We start from the raw sequence: 20415 nt of genomic DNA, 5'->3' as shown, positions 1-20415 counted from the left end.
TTTTTAATGGTTATTCAATGTAATATTAATTATCATGCTCAGTGTATTTATCAAGTAGTGTATTTCATTAATTAAAATGGTTAAAAAATTATTAAATGTTGTTTAAATAATGAATCATAGATTACATTGAAATAATTCAAGCATGTACAGTAGGCCTATATGATTAAGTGTGTGATACTGTATGTCCTGACTATAGGGACAGGGTGTCTTATATAATATAATACACATTAAGTACGTGTACAGTAACTAAGTACAAGTGGACAGCTTTAGACTCATCAGTCTGACAGATGAGCCAAAAACTCCTCCTAGCATGCCTCGTTCTATTTATAGACGACTATGGTACAGCTACCTGAACCTACCATCCTGGGTAGGGGTAAATATGACAGATTTTTGAATGTTGTTGTTTATTTTAATCCAGGAAAATAAATAAATCCTCTCTTCTTGAATTGTGATGTACGATGCGGGCTGCGGGGCAGGATAGGGATCATGTGACCAACAAGACTGCAAGGGAATTGGGATGGATGAGGTGGAGGAGGGGCGGGCATGCGACCAAGCGTGATGAAGAGACATGGTCACGTGTTTCTGTATGTGCATCAATTGAGAAGAAATACTAGTTGCAGTATATAGTGTATGTAAAAATGTACATGGGTGCTTTAGGCTTAGCACCTTTAACTTCATGCTGACACATTTTAGCATGTCCGAAAAGGAGCTGGAAGAAAGACAACTTAGTTATTTCTACTCCTGCTCCATATCTCGAGTATATTCGAGTGTGTTCATATTGTGAAATAATAGATGAATAACTTATGTTGAGACGAGGGAAAATAAAATAAAATAATGAATAAAGATTGGCAACACTAAATGGTCCCTAGTGTGTGAATGTGAGTGTGAATGTTGTCTGTCTATCTGTGTTGGCCCTGCGATGAGGTGGCGACTTGTCCAGGGTGTACCCTGCCTTCCGCCCGATTGTAGCTGAGATAGGCGCCAGCGTCCCCCGTGACCCCGAAAGGGAATAAGCGGTAGAAAATGGATGGATGGAAAGAAAATGTGTTGAAAAGATGGATAAGTGAAGAATAAAATACGAAGACAGGAAATTAATAAACATTTAGAAAATAGCATAAATTAGCATTAGCAAGTGAAGTGAATTATATTTATATAGCGCTTTTCTCTAGTGACTCAAAGCGCTTTACATAGTGAAACCCAATATCTAAGTTACATTTAAACCAGTGTGGGTGGCACTGGGAGCACGTGGGTAAAAAGTCTTGCCCAAGGACACAACGGCAGTGACTAGGATGGCGGAAGCGGGAATCGAACCTGCAACCCTCAAGTTGCTTGCACGGCCACTCTACCAACCGAGCTATGCCGGTTGGTATAGTATATGTGAGTTAAATTAGGAATGGGGATTGAATAAATATTAATGCTAAATAGAAAATAAATAAATAAAAACCTAATGAATGGAGATTGTAGAGATAGTTGATTAAAAAAATAAACAATAGAATATAAAATATTAAATAATTTAGCAGTGACAAAATAGAAGAAAAATGGCAAATGAAAATATGAGTAGCAATAGAACCAATGTAAATGTTAAAATAAAATAAAAAATGTAAAAGAGTAACAAAATAAAAAATAATAACAATGTTTAAATACAAAATAAAGACAAAAAAAGTGTTAAAAAAGCTGGATCAAAAAAGGTAATAAAAGTGAATCAAAAAATAATGACAAATGAAAATATAATCACATGCAATAATCAACGGGATTAAAGACACTTAGTCAAGAGTGTCCATCCATCCATTTTCTACCGCTTGTACCGCTTGTACCCAAGGTAGGGGGAGTCGCGGGGGGTGCTGGAGCCTATCTCAGCTGCATTCGGGTGGAAGGTGGTTTACACCCTGGACAAGTCGCCACCTCATCCCAGAATAAAGAGTTTGGAAAATATAATAAAAATATGTAATACAAGACGTTACAGTTAAAGACCAAAAAGCCAAGCATATTAATACTAGTCATTATTGTCAATGTGGAGAGGCGGAGCCGACGAGCCGACAGCGGGCTCAGACAAACGGTGGTCCTGCCCAAGATGGCGGCCAGGAAGCGGAGCATGCAGCGGAGCAGAGAGGCGGGGCACGCCTGGAGCGACACTGCATCCATCAGAGTCAGGTGCGTAGTTCACACACCTGCTCTCAATCCCTACATCTTCTTCTGCAGCATAAAAGGGGAGAAGGAGGAACAATCGGGGCAGAAGAAGGAGAGGAATCACCCGAGAAGGAAGACCACGAACGCGACGAGAGAGACCCAGAGTGAGATGACCCCTTGCGGACGACGCAGCCACTATGTTACTGGCAAGAAACTATGTTTATTGAAACAACAAACCAGAGTCAAACCTGCTACGATGCGCCCTGTATCGAATGTCACTGCAACCCACACGATGACGGCTGGAGATCTGTTCCAGTCAACATTTAATATTTTTTCTGAAATGATCCCATTATTACATACTGTTGCTTTTTTTTCTGCTTTTTCCCTTTCCAGGTTGGTCCACCCAAAATAACTATTCAATGCTATTCAAGCAAACTTTATTTAGCATTTGTCCAGGAAAACATTCATTTAATCAACATATTCCACTAGGGTTAAATTAAAATAATAAACTCCATTTGAATGAATTATCAGTAATAGTGACATGGTTGGAATAAATGAATTAATTTCTTCCTGCTCCTGGATGAATCGTGCATGTGTAACCATGGCTTGTTTCTTAATCAAACTGTGTTAAAATTAATAAGCCATGGCAATTTATTAATCTTCGCCGAATAGTAAATAACAGTAATAGTGTATCTGCTGGATGACGGTTGAATACTATAGCAACTACTTTAAAAGTACTAAGATTGACAGGCAAATAACTTCATGTCTATTTACTCTCAATCTGCATTAATGGACATTCTGCATGGCTCGATTCTACAGTTTGGAAGACAGATTACCAGTGATGCTAAGGACCTCTGTGATTGGTCATAGCTGTTTTAATCGTCATGGTTTTTCACCCCTACAAATGTTTACCATGGCAATCTGCACTGAGAGCATCTCTATGTAAAAAAAAAATTCTCCATCCATTTTTACCGCTTATCCCTTTTGGGGTAGCAGGGGTTGCTGGAGCCTATATTAGGTAAACATTTCCATTCCTGAGGTCATTGCGATAAAACCAGAACAGTCCCATCTGTTGCGCAAAGCTCTCAGGGACCAACAGTTCTTCCTGTCCCCTTTGCAGGCCTTTTTCCAAAGAAAATAAATCACAGTGTCCTACCTGCTGGATAAATCCCTTGTTGTAGTCTGTTGATAGCATGTTGGTAGCAGGATGTTCCCTAAGAACCGTGCTCAAGGGCAGAGGTAGAATGAACGATGGTGCGTCGTGCCTCAAGCTCGGACTACAAGACGCTCACATTCCTCTCATCCAGGGTCAAATGGTTGTGACTAGCATCCTTCCACCAATCCCCACATCAACCTCCCCCTTTAGCAGGGATTAGCGCTGTGACATCAGCAATGCTACCCTGATGTGAGCACAGCTTGTCTCTCTCTTTCTCGCTCTCTCTCTCTCACTCTCTCTCTGCTGAGCCTTGTAGATTTTCCTACCTAAGTTTTGGGTCAGGGACGGTCCAACAACTGGTGGAGCTAATGTTGCACAATTTGGGCTTCAAACTGTTTCACATCCACCAGTTAACTCCAGAACGAAAGGAGAAATGAATCCTGCAGTCTGAGCTTCAGATCAACAACTTCAATGCTACATCAACCAGGGAGCCTTTCAACTTTTGGTCGTGATGAAACCTGTTACCCTTTCTCCTGCTCTCAGGACGATACAAAGTAAAATATGGAAAATAGGTATTTGATCTCAACTGATTTCTTAAGTTTAGCCTTAAAAAAATACAGTGTCACGGTACACTTGACAGTCTGATCTACTGGTTTGGGGTTTTCTTTGTTCCGTCTTTATTTCCTATTTTTAACCCTTATTTTGTTATTTGTTTCCTGCTTGGTTCAGTTTTGAATTCCCTTTACTTCCTTCTGAATAAGTGACGGGTCCTCATTTGCAATTTGTAGGCTTCTTAAATGCCTACTGAAATGAGATTTTCTTATTTAAACGGGGATAGCAGGTCCATTCTATGTGTCATACTTGATCATTTCGCGATATTGCCATATTTTTGCTGAAAGGATTTAGTAGAGAACATCCATGATAAAGTTTGTAACTTTCGGTGTTAAGAGAAATGCCCTGCCTCTACCGGAAGTCGCAGACGATGACGTCACACGTGTGGGGGCTCCTCACATCCATCCATTTTCTACCGCTTATTCCCTTTCGGGGTCGCGGGGGGCGCTGGCGCCTATCTCAGCTACAATCGGGTGGAAGGCAGGGTACACCCTGGACAAGTCGCCACCTCATCGCAGGGCCAACACAGATAGACAGACAATATTCACACTCACATTCACACACTAGGGCCAATTTAGTGTTGCCAATCAACCTATCTCCAGGTGCATGTCTTTGGAGGTGGGAGGAAGCCGGAGTACCCGGAGGGAACCAACGCATTCACGGGGAGAACATGCAAACTCCACACAGAAAGATCCCGAGTCTGGATTTGAAACCAGGATTGCAGGACCTTCGTATTGTGAGGCAGACGCACTAACCCCTCTGCCACCGTGAAGCCCGGCTCCTCACATATTAACATTAATTTTAATGGGAGCCTCCAACAAAAACTGCTATTCGGACCGAGAAAATGACAATTTCCCCATTAATTTGAGTGAGGATGAAAGATTCGTGTTTGAGGATATTAATAGCGACGGACTAGAAAAAAAAAATGGTAAAAAAAAAAACGCGTTTGCATTGGGACAGATTCCGATGTTTTTAAACACATTTACTAGGATAATTCTGGGAAATCCCTTATCTTTCTATTGTGTTGCTAGTGTTTTAGTGAGTTAAATAGTACCTGATAGTCGAAAGGGTGTCTCCACGGGTGTCTTGACGCACAGTGTCTCAGGGAAGTCGACGGCACAAGCTCAGCTTGTCTCCGGTAAGAACTGACTTTTTAACCACAATTTTCTCACCGAAACCTGCTGGTTGACATGTGGTCGGGATCCATGTTGGCTTGACCGCGCTCTGATCCATAGGAAAGTTTCACCTCCAGGAATTTTAAACAAGGAATCAGCGTATGTTTGTGTGGCTAAAGGCTAAAGCTTCCCAACTCCATCTTTCTACTGTGAATTCTCCAATATTAATTAAACAAATTGCAAAAGATTCAGCAATACAGATCTCCAAAATACTGTGTAATTATGCCGTTAAAGCAGAAAACTTTTAGCTGTGTGTGTCTGTAGCGGTCATATTCCTAACATCCCGTGACGTCTTGCGAACACGTCATCATTACACAACGTTTTCAAGACGAAACTCCAGGGAAATTTAAAATTGTAATTTAGTAAACTAAAAAGGCCGTATTGGCCTGTGTTGCAATGTTAATATTTAATCATTGATATATAAACTATCAGACTGCGTGGTGGGTAGTAGTGGGTTTCAGTAGGCCTTTAAGCAGAGCGTTTAGACTTTGCGAATTGTGTATGTGTTCCTAAATGTCATGAGGGCAGTTTTCCTGCTTTTTTCCCTCGTTTTCCTACTCCTCTCCCCTCTTGTGTCTGTAAGTCTCCGACCCCGTCATTAGCTCCAGATGTGCTGCCAATCATCCAAGCCTACCTGTTGCGAATCAACCACCTGACTTAAACCCTGGATCTCGTCTCAGCCGGTGCCAGTTCGTCCGTTGCCAGCGGTAGAGGACAGACTTTCGACCCGGTTTCCCTGGAGCTGATCTTTTTTTACAATTGACTTACTTTCTCCAGTGATTTTTTTTGTTATTAAATAGAGATTTTTACAGAAAATACCAAAATGTAATCCAGGCCACGGAACATGACACTAAATTTATGTGACTTTCATTAAGTTTCATTATTATTATTATTACAATTCCAGTGTGGTTCCCCCCTCTGCACAGCACTGAAACAGCACTAGTAAAAATCACAAACAATCTCCTCCTGGCAGCTGATTCTGGTCTTCTCACGATCCTAATCCTTTTAGATCTCACTGCAGCCTTTGACACCATTTCACACACTGTCCTCCTCCATAGATTGCACATCTCCGACCGCACTCATTTTGTTCAACTCCGTTCATTTAAATCCCCTCCGTCTCCCATTTCCTCTGGTGTCCCCCAGGGCTCTGTTCTTGGTCCCCTGCTATTCATCAGTTACATTCTTCCCCATGGCAATATTTTCCATAAATTTAAAATACATTTTCACTGTTATGCGGATGACACCGAGCTCTACATCTCAACCAAACCAACTGCCTCTCTTCCTCCTTCCTCCCTTACAGACTGCCTCAGTGAACTCCAGAAGTGGTTCTCATCCAATTTCCTTTAACTTAATAGTAAGAAAACTGAAATCCTACAGTACTTGTAGGTACGAAAACCATACTCGCAAAAACTAACAGCTTGTCCGTTACTCTCGGCAATTCCTCTGTCTCCCCCTCCTCCCAAGTCAAGAGTCTGGGTGTCATCCTCGACAGCACACTCTCCTTTCAAGCCCACATAAACAGAAATACCCGGTCTGCTTACTTTCATCCACGGAACATTAATCGTCTTCGCCCATTCCTTACCCCACATACTGCTGCCATATTAGTCCATAGCCTGGTCACCTCTCGCCTGGACTATTGCAACTCTCTCCTGTTTGGTCTCCCTCACAAGTCACTTCACGAACTTCAGCTTCTCCAGAACTCTGCAGCCCGGATAATCACCAGAACCCCTTCAATCCAGCACATCACCCCTGTTCTGCAGCAACGCCACTGGCTACCCATCAAATATCGTATTCACTTTAAAATAATTCTCCTCACTTTCAAAGCCATTCATAACCTCTCTCCACCATATCCCTCTGACCTGATCCATGTCGTCACGCCCTCACGTTCCCTGAGATCCTCTTCATCCATCCATCTCACTGTCCCCTTATTTAAACTGTCCACCGTGGGTGCCTGAATTTCAGCTGCTCTGCCCCAAATCTTTGGAACTCTTTGCCACCAGACCTTCGCAACTTGGACTCAATATCCCTCTTCAAGTCAAGATTTAAAACAGACCTATTCCTGACTGCCTATTCTTTGTCATCATCTTATCTCATATAGCTTTCTTGTTGTTATTATTGTTGTTTTTATCCAATTTGATTTTATTGTTTTTGATTTTGTACGGTGTCCTTGAGTGCCCAGAAAGGCGCCTTATAAATAAAATGTATTATTATTATTATTATTATTATTTGTTGCGTTCAGGACGCATAATGATGCGCGTGAAGTGTCACCTTAAGATGCTAAGGACTAGAGCAAGCAGGATTGCAGGTAGGAGCTTGTTTAATGTACAGAATAACAAAATAACACTTGTACAAAAAGCAAAGAAAAGGTGTGCCAACGCACGGAAGGCTAAATGCTAATGTTAGCAAGAGTCGAGTTTACAAAGTCCCAAGAAGCGCGTGCCGGGCGCGCGGAAGCTAAGCGAAGACTTAGCAAAGTAAATACAAAAGGCAAGAGTATCAAACGCGACCGTTGCATTGAGCAAACAAAACATCCAGACAGAACTCAGGTAGCAGCCGGGCTTAAATACAAAACGATAATCACAAACAGGTCTGCGTCAGGAGCCCGTGCAAGAGGAGCATTTAAGTTGCCATGGTGAAGGAAACAAACAAGGAAGTGTTCAAACAATGGGATCGGCAGAGTCAAGAAATTATCAAAACCCACAAAAAAGGATACAAACATAAACTAGAGATGTGATCCGGGGACCGGATCACAACAATTATTATTATGGTTGATGCTAGTTGTTTGGAGTTATAAATGATAAATGGGTCGTACTTGTATGGCGCTTTTCTACCTTCAAGGTACTCAAAGTGCGTTGATACTACTTCCACATTTACCCATTCACACACACATTCACACACTGATGGAGGGAGCTGCCATACGAGGCGCCAACCAGCACCCATCAGGAGCAAGGGTGAAGTGTCTTGCTCAGGACACAATGGACGTGATGAGGTTGGTACTAGGTGGGATTTGAACCAGGGCCCCTCGGGTTGCGCACGGCCACTCTCCCACTGCGCCGTTACTTCCGTGTAATATTTCTCAAAGTCAGGGTTAAATAATTCATACTGTATAGCACAGCTTCAAAAACAGTCACTGCTGTACAAATTAAAAACAGAAATATAAAATATAGCCTTTATCTTTCTGTTTTTAATTTGAAAATGAAAATCAAAATAAATACAGACAAATATATGAATACACAGCAAAAAAAGAACCAAGCAATAAAATGGTGAAAAAGTAAGCAGTAGAAATAAAATAATTAATATTCATACAAGAAGTAAAAAGGCATAAATAAAAACATTAAAATGTCCTGCTTAGATTGTGTTAAACGTAAGCGCAAATAAGTGTGTTTTTAGAGAGATTATGCAGCACTTAGTTTTAGAGTGAGAGTGCTCCAGAGTTTAGGAACTGTCCATCCATCCATCCATCCATTGAGTTTAAGAACTGCTACCGCAATATTTGTATCTCCTCTGGTCTTCAGTCTCGACCTTGGGCGCTATAAAAAGCACTGGTCAGATAAACTTAAAGCGCTGCCCGGGATGTACAAAACAAGTAAATCAGATAAATATGGTGGGGCCAACTCATGGAAAGATAAAAAAAAAAAAAATAGTCCATCCATCCATTTTTACCGCTTGTCCCTTTTGGGGTAATATTATTTTAAAGTGAAATTAAAAAAATAACAGGCAGCCAGTAGAGAGAAACCACTGCAGAAACGACCATTTGTAAGCAGCGGTTAGAGAGCTGATTAATGCAAAAGTAAAGATTTTCATTAGTGCAAGCGGGATGTCGCATTTAAAAGAATTGTAAAAAACACCAAAATGAACAGTCAGAGAAATGATTAAGCTCACCAAAAACGAAATAAATAAAAATATTTTAAATTGAGAAAATGTATGGACATCCAGTCTTTTACTTCTTGTAGGCATACAAGCAGCCCTGCGATGAGGTGGCGACTTGTCCGGGGTGTACCCTGCCTTCCGCCCGATTGTAGCTGAGATAGGCGCCAGCGCCCCCCGCGACCCCGAAAGGGAATAAGCGGTAGAAAATCGATGGATGGATGGAGGCATACAAGCAGTGCTTTAGTTGAGTTTGTTTTGTAATTAAAAGGTATATACATTTGCACATCATCTGCAAAGAAATACAATGGGATTTTATGTTTTTTTTTCTTCATTTTAAATTATCCCAATATCAGCATTTTTAGGTAGATAATACTGGGCACAAAACTGAGCTTTGAGGCACCCCACAACTTAGAAAGACTTGTTTAGAAGAGTGGTTCTCAACCTTTTTTCAGTGATGTACCCCCTGTGAACATTTTTTTGATTCAAGTACCCCCTAATCAGAGCAAAGCATTTTTGTTTGGAAAAAAAGAGATTAAAGGCCTACTGAAACCCACTACTACCGACCATGCAGTCTGATAGTTTATATATCAATGATGAAATATTGACATTGCAACACATGCCAATACGGCCGGTTTATTTTACTAAATTACAATTTTAAATTTCCCGCTGAGTTTCTTGTTGAAAACGTTGCGGAATGATGACGGGTTGGAGGGGACATATTAGCCCAGCACCACTCACGGCTAAAAGTCGTCTCTTTTCATCGCATAATTACACAGTAATTTGGACATCCGTGTTGCTGAATCGTTTGCAATTTGTTCAATTAATAATGGAGACTATAAAGAATAATGCTGTTGGTGGAAAGCGGTGGATTGCAGCTGCCTTTAGCAACCGAGACACAGCCGGTGTTTCTTTGTTTGTTGTGAAGCTTTGACACAGAGCGGTCAAGCGAACATGTTTCTCTACGTCCACCAGCAAGATTTTGGATGGGAAAATTGTGATATTAAGTCGGCTCTTACCGGAGACTTCAGTGGATTGTGGGACTTCCTCCTGCAGCTCAAAAAGGCAGCTGTGATCTTGGCTCTTCGGCTTCTCTCAGAGACACTGGCGTTCACCGCAGCCATCCGACTTTCAGGTATGACTTTACAATCTCACTAAAACACTATTAAAACAATAAGCAGATAAGGAATCTTCCAGAATTATCCTAGTAAATGTGTCTAATTACATCTGAAATGTTCCCACTGCCGCTGCCTGGAGCCGTCGCTTTTTTTTTTTTTTTTTTTGTACTTTACTCTAACTTTCCTTATCCACAAATCTTTCATTGCTCAAATTAATGGGGAAATTGTCGCTTTCTTGGTCCGAATAGCTCTTGCTGCTGGAGGCTCACATTATAAACAATGTGAGGATGTGAGGAGCCCTACAACCCGTGACGTCACGCGCACATCGTCTGCTACTTCCGGTAAAGGCAAGGCTTTTTTATTAGCGACCAAAAGATGCAAACTTTATCGTCGATGTTCTCTACTAAATCCTTTCAGCACAAATATGGCAATATCGCAAAATTATCAAGTATGACACATAGAATGGACCTGCTATCCCCGTTTGAATAAGAAAATCTCAGTATGTCATCAGTTTCTGATTAATTAAATTGTATAACAGTGCAAAAATATTGCTCATTTGTAGTGGTCTTACTTGAACTATTTGGAAAAAAAAGACATAAAAATAACTAAAAACTTGTTGAAAAACAAACAAATGATTCAATTATAAATAAAGATTTCTACACATAGAAGTAATCATCAACTTAAAGTGCCCTCTTTGGGGATTGTAATAGAGATCCATCTGGATTCATTAACTTAATTCTAAACATTTCTTCACAAAAAAAGAAATCTTTAACATCAATATTTATGGAATATGTCCACAAAATCTAGCTGTCAACACTGAATATTGCATTGTTGCATTTCTTTTTACAGTTTATGAACTTACATTCATATTTTGTTGAATTATTATTCAATAAATATATTTATCAAGGATTTTTGAATTGTTGCTATTTTTAGAATATTTTTTAAAAAATTCTCACGTACCCCTTGGCATACCTTCAAGTACCCCCATGGGTACGAGTACCCCCATTTGAGAACCACTGATCAAGAGAACGACATAACTTTTATTTTCAACCATTTGAACAAAGTAAATGTGAAAGAGAATGCTGACAATAATACTTTGATTTATTGAATAAAGAAAGAAATCATGAAAAACATGACTGATCGTGCTGGTGACTCTGTAAAGCAGTTGGAGCAGAACACTGCTACTCTGGACTATACTGAAGTAGAAAGAGTAAATAACGCCAGCCAAGATTGTTAAAATAATATCTGAGTGGCGGACATTTTAACACATGGGGAAACAGCTGATGGTTTGTTTGACAGAGAAGGAAGAAGATACCATTAAAGTCCACTCTCCAAGGTAAGCTAATTGCTCTCACTACTGATGTGTGGATAGGTGTAGCCTACCTTGGCAATACATGCCACTACATTGGAGACGAATGGAACATGAAGTCAATCTGCCTTACGGCCACGCCACTAGAGGAAAGACATTCAGCATCCAACATTGCAGAATGGTTGGAATAGGTAATAGCCAGGTTTGAAATTCCCGCAAGTAAAATTATTGCCATTGTGCAGGACAATGGTGCACTTTATATAAAAAAATTAATAATAATAACATTTTTGTAACACTTGCTTTGTTTTATTTGGCAAGTCGAAAGGACATGGTGCCAGTATGCTGTTTTTTAAGATAAAGCATTGGAAAGGATATAAATGTAGTTTGTCTCTTTTATCCGATTATTAATCGATTAATCGAAGAAATAATCGACAGATTAATCGATTATCAAATTAATCGTTAGTTGCAGCCCTAATATGTATATGTATATATATATATATATATATATATATATATATATATATATATATATATATATATATATATATATATATATATGTCTTAATTGGTAGAGCGTAATATGTATGTGTGGGAAAAATCACAAGACTACTTCATCTCTACAGAACTGTTTCATGAGGGGTTCCCTCAATCGTCAGGAGAAATAAAAAAAAAAAAAAAAAATTGATAATCGATTAATCTATATATATATATATAAGAAAAAAATCCAGAAAATCCCATTGTCGGATTTCAAAAAAATGTATTTGGAAACTATGGTGGAAAAAAGGTATTTGGTCAGTAACAAAAGTTAATCTCAATACTTTTTTCTGTACACTTTGTTGCCAATGACAGAGGTCAAACTTTTTCTGTAAGTCTTCATTAAGTTTTCACACTCTATTGTTGGTATTTTGTCCCATTTTTCCATGCAGATCTCTTTTGAGCAGTGATGTTTTGGGGATGTCATTGCGCAACACATACGTTCAACTCCCTTCAAAGATTTTCTACGAGGTTGATATCTGGTTAGCCCACTCCAAGACCCTGAAATGGTTCTTACGAAGCCACTCCTTCGTTGCCAGGCGGCGTGTTCTGGATCATTGTCATGCCACGTTTCATCTACAATGCCTCTGCTGATGGAAGGAGGTTTTTACTCAAAATCTCACGGTACATGTCCCCATTCATTATTTCCTTGATCAGTCGCCCTGGTCCTTTTGCAGAAAAACAGCCCCAAAACATGATGTTTCCAACCCCATGCTTCACACTACAATTCTTTGGATGCAAATCACAATTCCTTCTCCTCCAAGCACGACAAGGTGAGTTTTTACCAAAAAGTTATATTTTGGTTTCATCTGACCATAAGACATTCTCCCAATACTCTTCTGGATCAACTAAATGCTCTCTAGCAAACTTCCTTTATTACTTTGGTCCCAGCTCTCTGCAGGTCATTCACTAGGTTCCCCCATGTGATTCTGGGATATTTGTTCACCGTTCTTGTGATCATTTTGACCCCACGGGGTGAGAGTTTACGTGGAGCCCCAGATCGAAAGAGATTATCAGTGGTCTTGTATGTCTTCCATTTTCTAATAATTGCTCCCACTGTTGATTTTCTCACACCAATCTTTTTACCTATTGCAGATTTAGTTTCCCCAGCCAAGTGCAGGTTTACAATTGTGTTTCTGTTGTCCTTCGACAGCTGTTTGGTCTTGGCCATAGTGGAGTTTGGAGTGCAACTGTTTGAGGTTGTGGACAGGTATCTTTTATACTGATAACGAGGCCAAACGGGTGCCATTAATACAGGTAACGAGTGGAGGACAAATGAGCCTCTTAAAGAAGAAGTTATAGGTCTGCAAAAGACAGACATCTTGCTTGTTTGTAGGTGACCAAATACTTAATTTAAAGATTAATTTACCAATTAATCAATTAAAAATCCCACAATGTGATTCCAGGTTTCTCTCATAGTTGAAGTGTACCTATGATGAAAATTACAGGCCTCTCTCATCTTTTTAAGTGGGAGAACATTCACAATTGGTGGCTGTCTAAGTACTTTTTTGCCCCAAGATATATATATATATATATATATATATATATATATATATATATATATATATATATATATGTATATATATATATATATATATCAATCAATCAATCAATCAATCAATGTTTACTTATGTAGCCCTAAATCACTAGTGTCTCAAAGGGCTGCACAAACCACTACGACATCCTCGGTAGGCCCACATAAGGGCAAGGAAAACTCACACCCAGTGGGACGTCGGTGACAATGATGACTATGAGAACCTTGGAGAGGAGGAAAGAAATGGATGTCGAGCGGGTCTAACATGATACTGTGAAAGTTCAATCCATAATGGATCCACACAGTCGCAAGAGTCCAGTCCAAAGCGGATCCGACACAGCAGTGAGAGTCCCGTTTGGATATATATATATATATATATATATATATATATACATATATACATATATATATATACATATATACATATATATATACATATATACATATATATACACATATATATATATATATATATATATATATATATATATATATATATATATATATATATATATATATATACATATATATATTTACATATATGTATATAGTTTGAAGCAAAAAAAGATGCTGTACAGTATATATGGCTGGGTTCCTTTTTAGGGAACACAAATACAAAAACTATCAATAATATCTTATTAAATGCTAAAAATTTTGTGACAGACCACATTAAAAATTTTATGAAATAGTTTTTAACTGAGTGAGACACTCAGAATGTACATACAATGAAGAATGTGGGATTTACAATATTAACTAGGAACAATAAAACACTGAATATTAACAATATGAATGTCGCTCCTCCTTTACTTCTCAGATCACCTCCTTAATCGGCATACTTTATAATCAAGCAAAACACAACGTAAAATTCAACCACAATAGCCAAAATTTGAACACAAAGTGTAAACAACACCTACAATCTGATATAATAACATTTTTCTGTAGAACTTTGTTCTAAAAATCTGCACTGCACATCATAATGATGGCTACAGTTTCGATGTTAAAGGATTAAAAAACATTTCGACAACGTCCGGCGGGCTGTATTTTGCCCATTTCTGCTGTAGACTGTAGAAAATACTGATATTAACCAGTTTAAGACACAGGTAAACATTGTTTACAGTGCATAACAAAGAAGAAAAATCAACCACATTGTCTGATACATTTTTTCCGGATTTTATCATTTTTTACGATTTATTTTCTGAATTTATTCTTTCATTATTCAATATGTCATTTTGCTATTTCATTTTACAGCCTTCATTGTTTTTGTCCCCATTTAAAAATGTTAAACACATATTTTAGTGTAAGGATAAACCTTTTGAGCACAATGCATTACGGATAAGGAATATAACTAAATTAACTCTGCTTCTTCCAACTCCTTTAGGTGTTGTTTGACATCACTGTGGAATTGCATGAGACATAAGAATATGTTTATGTTTGTATTATGTGTATGTCCATCAGAATTCATATGGGACACATTTTTGAGCGGTGAAAAACTGTAAATGAATGTAGATGTTAAAACAGTATGTTTTGCATATTTGTTCAGTTGGAAGTGTGTGCACAGCACTTAAAAACAGTGCAAGGCAGTTTTATACATTAAAGACCCTGTAAATGCTAAGACTGTAATTTCTGTGGAAAGCATTTTTTGTCACATAAATAAACCTAAATACATTTAGTTGCAAAAATTTTATTTTTTGCAAATTTTTCCATATATATGCATGTATATGTACTGTATGTTTGTATGTACGTTTGTACAGTGAATGTATATAGGTGTATGTACTGTGTCTGTGTGTATGTATGTATGCATGTATTTGTGTATAAATTACTGTTTCAAAAGAAACCACAGTGGCAAAATGCCAATAACCTGGCCAAAGGAGAAGTGCAAAACATTTGTCTCACAAAACAGACATTACCAAAGTCCATCTCTACATGAACAGGCATTAATACTATTGAACATATTTTCATACCAGTGTGTAACTAAGCTGCATGGGTTGACAAATGAACAGAAAACAGGCAAAAATAAAATGTTTCAGGAACTCACGTCAATATTGTTGTGTTTGTTGTATTCTCCCTGCCTCTTCATCTGGTTTGTCAGTTTTTTTCCCCAGTCTATTTGCCCTCAACTAGGCACACCTGCTGCTAATCACGTCCCGGTTGTATTTAAGCGCTTCACCGCCAGCTAGTCCCTGCCGACAATTGTTCCTGAACCCCGCTCTGACAAGTTCTTCTCGTATTCAGCTCCCCTGGTATGTTGCTCTTGTATATTCGTGTATTTTGACCTCGTTGTGTTTTTCGTTTTTTCTAGCCTCCTTGTTTTGAGGACTAATTTTTCCACGCTGTGTGCGTCCTGGCCTTTTCCCTGCCAGCCTCTGAGAGAGACTACCTTTGTTATATTTCACATGGTGTGCACGTTTGCCCCATCTTCCTTAGTTACCATTTTGACTTATTAAATATTTTATTTTGTCACTATCGCTAACCTTGCCTCCATTCTCTGCATCTCGCGGTCCACCCTTGAACTATATATATATATATATATATATATATATATATATATATATATATATATATAAGCGTAACAAATATCCCACCATTCGTGAGACAATTACTCATCCCGAATGTCCAACAAACTGCAAAAGGCCGAAATGGTTGCCCTCACTCTTCTTAATCTTCTACACCAGTGTTTTTCAAACTGTGGTACAAGTACCACTAGTGGTACACATGCTTCATCTATAGTGCGCCAAAGAATCACTTGATTAAAAGATAGTGTTGTGTTTTCCTATATTCAAACACAGTGTTAGTATTCAAACTGTGTGTGATGTTGACGTATGAAATATACTTGTTAAATAAAACCTCTACCTTGTTTTTAATGAATACCTCGGCCTACTACGCTACAGTATTTAAATGTTGGTCATTACGGTAGTACTTGGAGAGCCACGTGTTTTCTGAGGTGGTACTTTGTAAAAATAATTAGAGAAGCATTGTTCTACGTGCAATAATTCCGTGGAGAAACTGTTGACTTTGATTGCACAACATATTGGAAATAGCCACAAATGCTTTGAGACCGACAGCTAAGTTTACTTCAGTAAACACTGCATCACAAGTGACGTAAGATGAGTCACGATTGGCAAATGTTTTGCCTTAACCGTAGCCAATCGTGACTCATTTGTAACTTAACCAATCATATTTATATTATTCGTATCCGTGGACATTCTCATTCATCCATGTCATTGTCATATGTCCGATTTTTCTTTTTTCCCCTTGGACATGCAGTCTATTTGCTGTCTTTGTAGCGGATAGCGTTTAAAGGATGCTACCTTAATAAAAAAAAAAGCTAAGCTACAGTAATCGCTACTAGTACTAAAAGGAGCAATGCTGCCGCCACGTTTCTGGGAAATGTAGCCAAGCTACGGAGCATTGCTACTTGTTGCGCCTTACTGCCCAACACTGCATGTAAGTGTCTTAACCATTGTACAGTGGGGCAAAAAAGTATTTAGTCAGCCACCGTTTGTGCAAGTTTTCCCACTTAAAATGATGACAGAGGTCTGTAATTTTCATCGAAGGTACACTTCAACTGTGAGAAACAGAATGTGGAAAAAAAATCCAGGAATTCACATTGTAGGAATTTTCAAGAATTTATTTGTAAATTAAGGTGGAAAATAAGTATTTGGTCACTTCAAACAAGGAAGATCTCTGGCTCTCACAGACCTGTAACTTCTTCTTTAAGAAGCTCTTCTGTTCTCCACTCGTTACCTGTATTAATGGCACTTGTTTGAACTCGTTATCTGTATAAAAGACACCTGTCCACAGCCTTAAACTCCACTATGGCCAAGATCAAAGAGCTGTCGAATGACACCAGGAAAAGCTGCACCAGATTGGGAAGACTGAATCTACAATAGGCAAGCAGGTTGGTGTGAAAAAATCAACTGTGGGAGCAATTATCAGAAAATGGAAGACATAAAAGACCAATGATAATCTCCCTCTATCCGGGGCTCCACGCAAGATCTCATCTTGTGGAGTCAAAATCATCAGAACGGTGAGCAAAAATCCCAGAACCACACGGGGGACCTGGTGAATGACCTGCAGAGAGCTGGGACCAAAGTAATAAAGGTTACCATCAGTAACACACTACGCCGACAGGGAATCAAATCCTGCAGTGCCAGACGTGTCCCCCTGCTTAAGCCAGTGCATGTCCAGGCCCGTCTGAAGTTGCCAGAGAGCACATGGATGATACCGCAGAGGGTTGGGAGAATGTCATGTGGTCAGATGAAACCAAAATAGAACTTTTTGGTATAAACTCAACTCGTCGTGTTTGGAGGAAGAATAATACTGAGTTGCATCCCAAGAACACCATCATACTTTGGGGCTGTTTTTCTGCTAGGGGGACAGGACGATTGATCTGTGTTAAGGAAAGAATGAATGTGGCCATGTATCGTGAGATTTTGAGCCATCAGTGAGAGGTTACCGAGGATGTCGTGGTGGTTTGTGCAGCCCTTTGAGACACTAGTGATTTAGGGCTATATAAGTAAACATTGATTGATTGATTGAGGTTTGAATGGTTGACCAAATACTTATTTTTTTACCATAATTTACAATTAAATTCTTTAAAATTTCTACAATGTGAATTCCTGGATTTTTTTTTCACATTCTGTCTCTCACAGTTGAAGTGTACCTATGATAAAAATTACAGACCTCTGTCATCCTTTTAAGTGGGAGAACTTGCACAATCGGTGGCTGACTAAATACTTTTTTGCCCCACTGTATATAAAATACAGAACATGTTTTATTAGCTTCGTTTGTTGTTTTGTAGTTAGCTATTTATTTAAGCAATTGGGAATTTTATATTTCAACCCCGTTGTTTTAAAATCTACTAACCATGGTGTTGATATCATAAACAATATTATAAGACGCCAAGCCAATGTGTGCTACATACGAGAAGAACAAAAAACAATTTTATGGTATTGAGTAAAATGATTATGTAGAAAAGCACTTTGAAAGAAGCGTGTACTTACCACTTTTTTGTTTTCTTGAGCGCTTTGTTCCTGCAAATCAAAGAATGTCAGTCAACGGGACCAAACAATTGTAACATTGATGCATTCAAATATATTCCTTTCCTGGTAACTTTACGTCTCTTTCCCTGAGATCCACAGCTTTGGTGGGGGCTGTATTTCAATCGCTTCTCCACAGTTACTTTCATAATAGAAAGCAAAATCGAAAATACAGAGATGTCAAAAATGAATGTGATTGCTCCTCCACCAGCGATACAGAACATGGATGAAAAATGGTAAACGTGACCATGTTGTAATAGGTAATTAAGGACGAGTCGCCCCCCTATTATAGTGTTGGTCAAATTATATGACCTAACACCTTCATATGTTAAAAACAGTGCTATTGCTGTACATAGGTAGATGTTATCCTGCTGAAACCATGGCAACATTTTTGCTTGCTGTTGGCGGCTCAGGAGGTCTGCGGGGGAACAAGATTCCAAAACTCACAAAAAAATCCCACGTGGACGGCTCCTCTTTCCTTTCCTCACATAACATCAAGTCTTGTTTTATTTTCTTAAGGTGGCTTAAAACAGGCTCTCTCTTAAGTCTGGACTTAAGATACACACACATTTTAAAAATACATTAAATTAAGTTAAATAAAAATGAACTTAAAGGTTAGAAAATAACACACACACACACATATATATATATATATATATATATATATATATATATATATATATATATATATATATATATATATATATATATATATATATATATATATATATATGTGTGTGTATATGTACATATATATGTATACATACACACACACATATATATAGACACATATATATACATATATGTATATATATATATATATATATATATATATATATATATATATATATATAAATATATATATATATATATGTGTGTGCGTATGGAATAATATGCATAAAATATATTAAAATTAAGAAAATGTATTGAAAAGAAGGACATTTTTAAAAGACATTTTTATACAATATATTTATTACTTATTAAATATTGTGTATCTACAATATAACATATTTGTTGCTAGGTATAAGGTGTCCCCTAAATCTGGACACATAATGTACACCAAATTTTGCCAAAAAAGCTAAAGTCAATCAACAAGTAATTAATAAAAATGTTAGTTTATTTTAAAAAATTGTTACATATATTTAATTTCCCAATATACTATCTATATTTTTATTAAATTAATTTGAATATATTTATTAAACAAACCCCGTTTCCATCTGAGTTGGGAAATTGTGTTAGGTGTAAATATGAACGGAATACAATGATTTGCAAATCCTTTTCAACCCATATTCAATTGAATGCACTAAAAAGACAAGATATTTGATGTTCAAACTCATAAACTTTATTTATTTATTTTTTTTGCAAATAATAATTAACTTAGAATTTCATGGCTGCAACACGTGCCAAAGTAGCTAGGAAAGGGCATGTTCACCACTGTGTTACGTCACCTTTTCTTTTAACAACACTCAATACATGTTTGGGAACTGAGGAAACTAATTGTTGAAGCTTTGAAAGTGGAATTATTTCCAATTCTTGTTTTATGTAGAGCTTCAGTCGTTCTTGCTGCATTGCTGTCGTATTTTACGCTTCATAATGCGCCACACATTTTCGATGGGAGACAGGTCTGGACTGCAGGCGGGCCAGGAAAGTACCCACACTCTTTTTTTACGAAGCCACACTGTTGTAACACGTGCTGAATGTGGCTTGGCATTGTCTTACTGAAATAAGCAGGGGAGTCCATGATAAAGACAGCACTTAGATGGCAGCATATGTTGTTGCAAAACCTGTATGTACCTTTCAGCATTAATGGTGTCTTCACAGATGTGTAAGTTACCCATGCCTTGGGCGCTAATGTACCCCCATACCATCACAGATACTGGTTTATGAACTTTGCGTCGATAACAGTCTGGATGGTTCCTTCCCCTTTGGTGCGGTTGACACGAT

At 38.2% G+C, this 20415-nt stretch overlaps 1 protein-coding gene across 4 annotated transcripts in view; it reads right to left on the bottom strand.

Moving 5' to 3' along the window:
• LOC133555160 (sodium-driven chloride bicarbonate exchanger-like) overlaps positions 1 to 20415 on the bottom strand; it is a 123153-nt gene that overhangs the window by 92221 nt on the left and 10517 nt on the right. For 3 of the 4 annotated variants that reach the window (XM_061904692.1, XM_061904693.1, XM_061904696.1), the window contains exon 2: positions 18436 to 18465. In XM_061904692.1, coding sequence (XP_061760676.1) covers positions 18436 to 18465 — 30 coding nt within the window. Of the gene's footprint in view, positions 1 to 3283; positions 3507 to 18435; positions 18466 to 20415 lie in introns of those variants that run through there. The other variant, XM_061904695.1, reaches the window with a different exon arrangement.

The sequence above is a fragment of the Nerophis ophidion genome, linkage group LG06 (assembly GCF_033978795.1).
Source record: "Nerophis ophidion isolate RoL-2023_Sa linkage group LG06, RoL_Noph_v1.0, whole genome shotgun sequence".
Lineage (NCBI taxonomy): Eukaryota > Metazoa > Chordata > Actinopteri > Syngnathiformes > Syngnathidae > Nerophis > Nerophis ophidion.
This window is presented reverse-complemented; position numbering and strand designations above follow the sequence as displayed.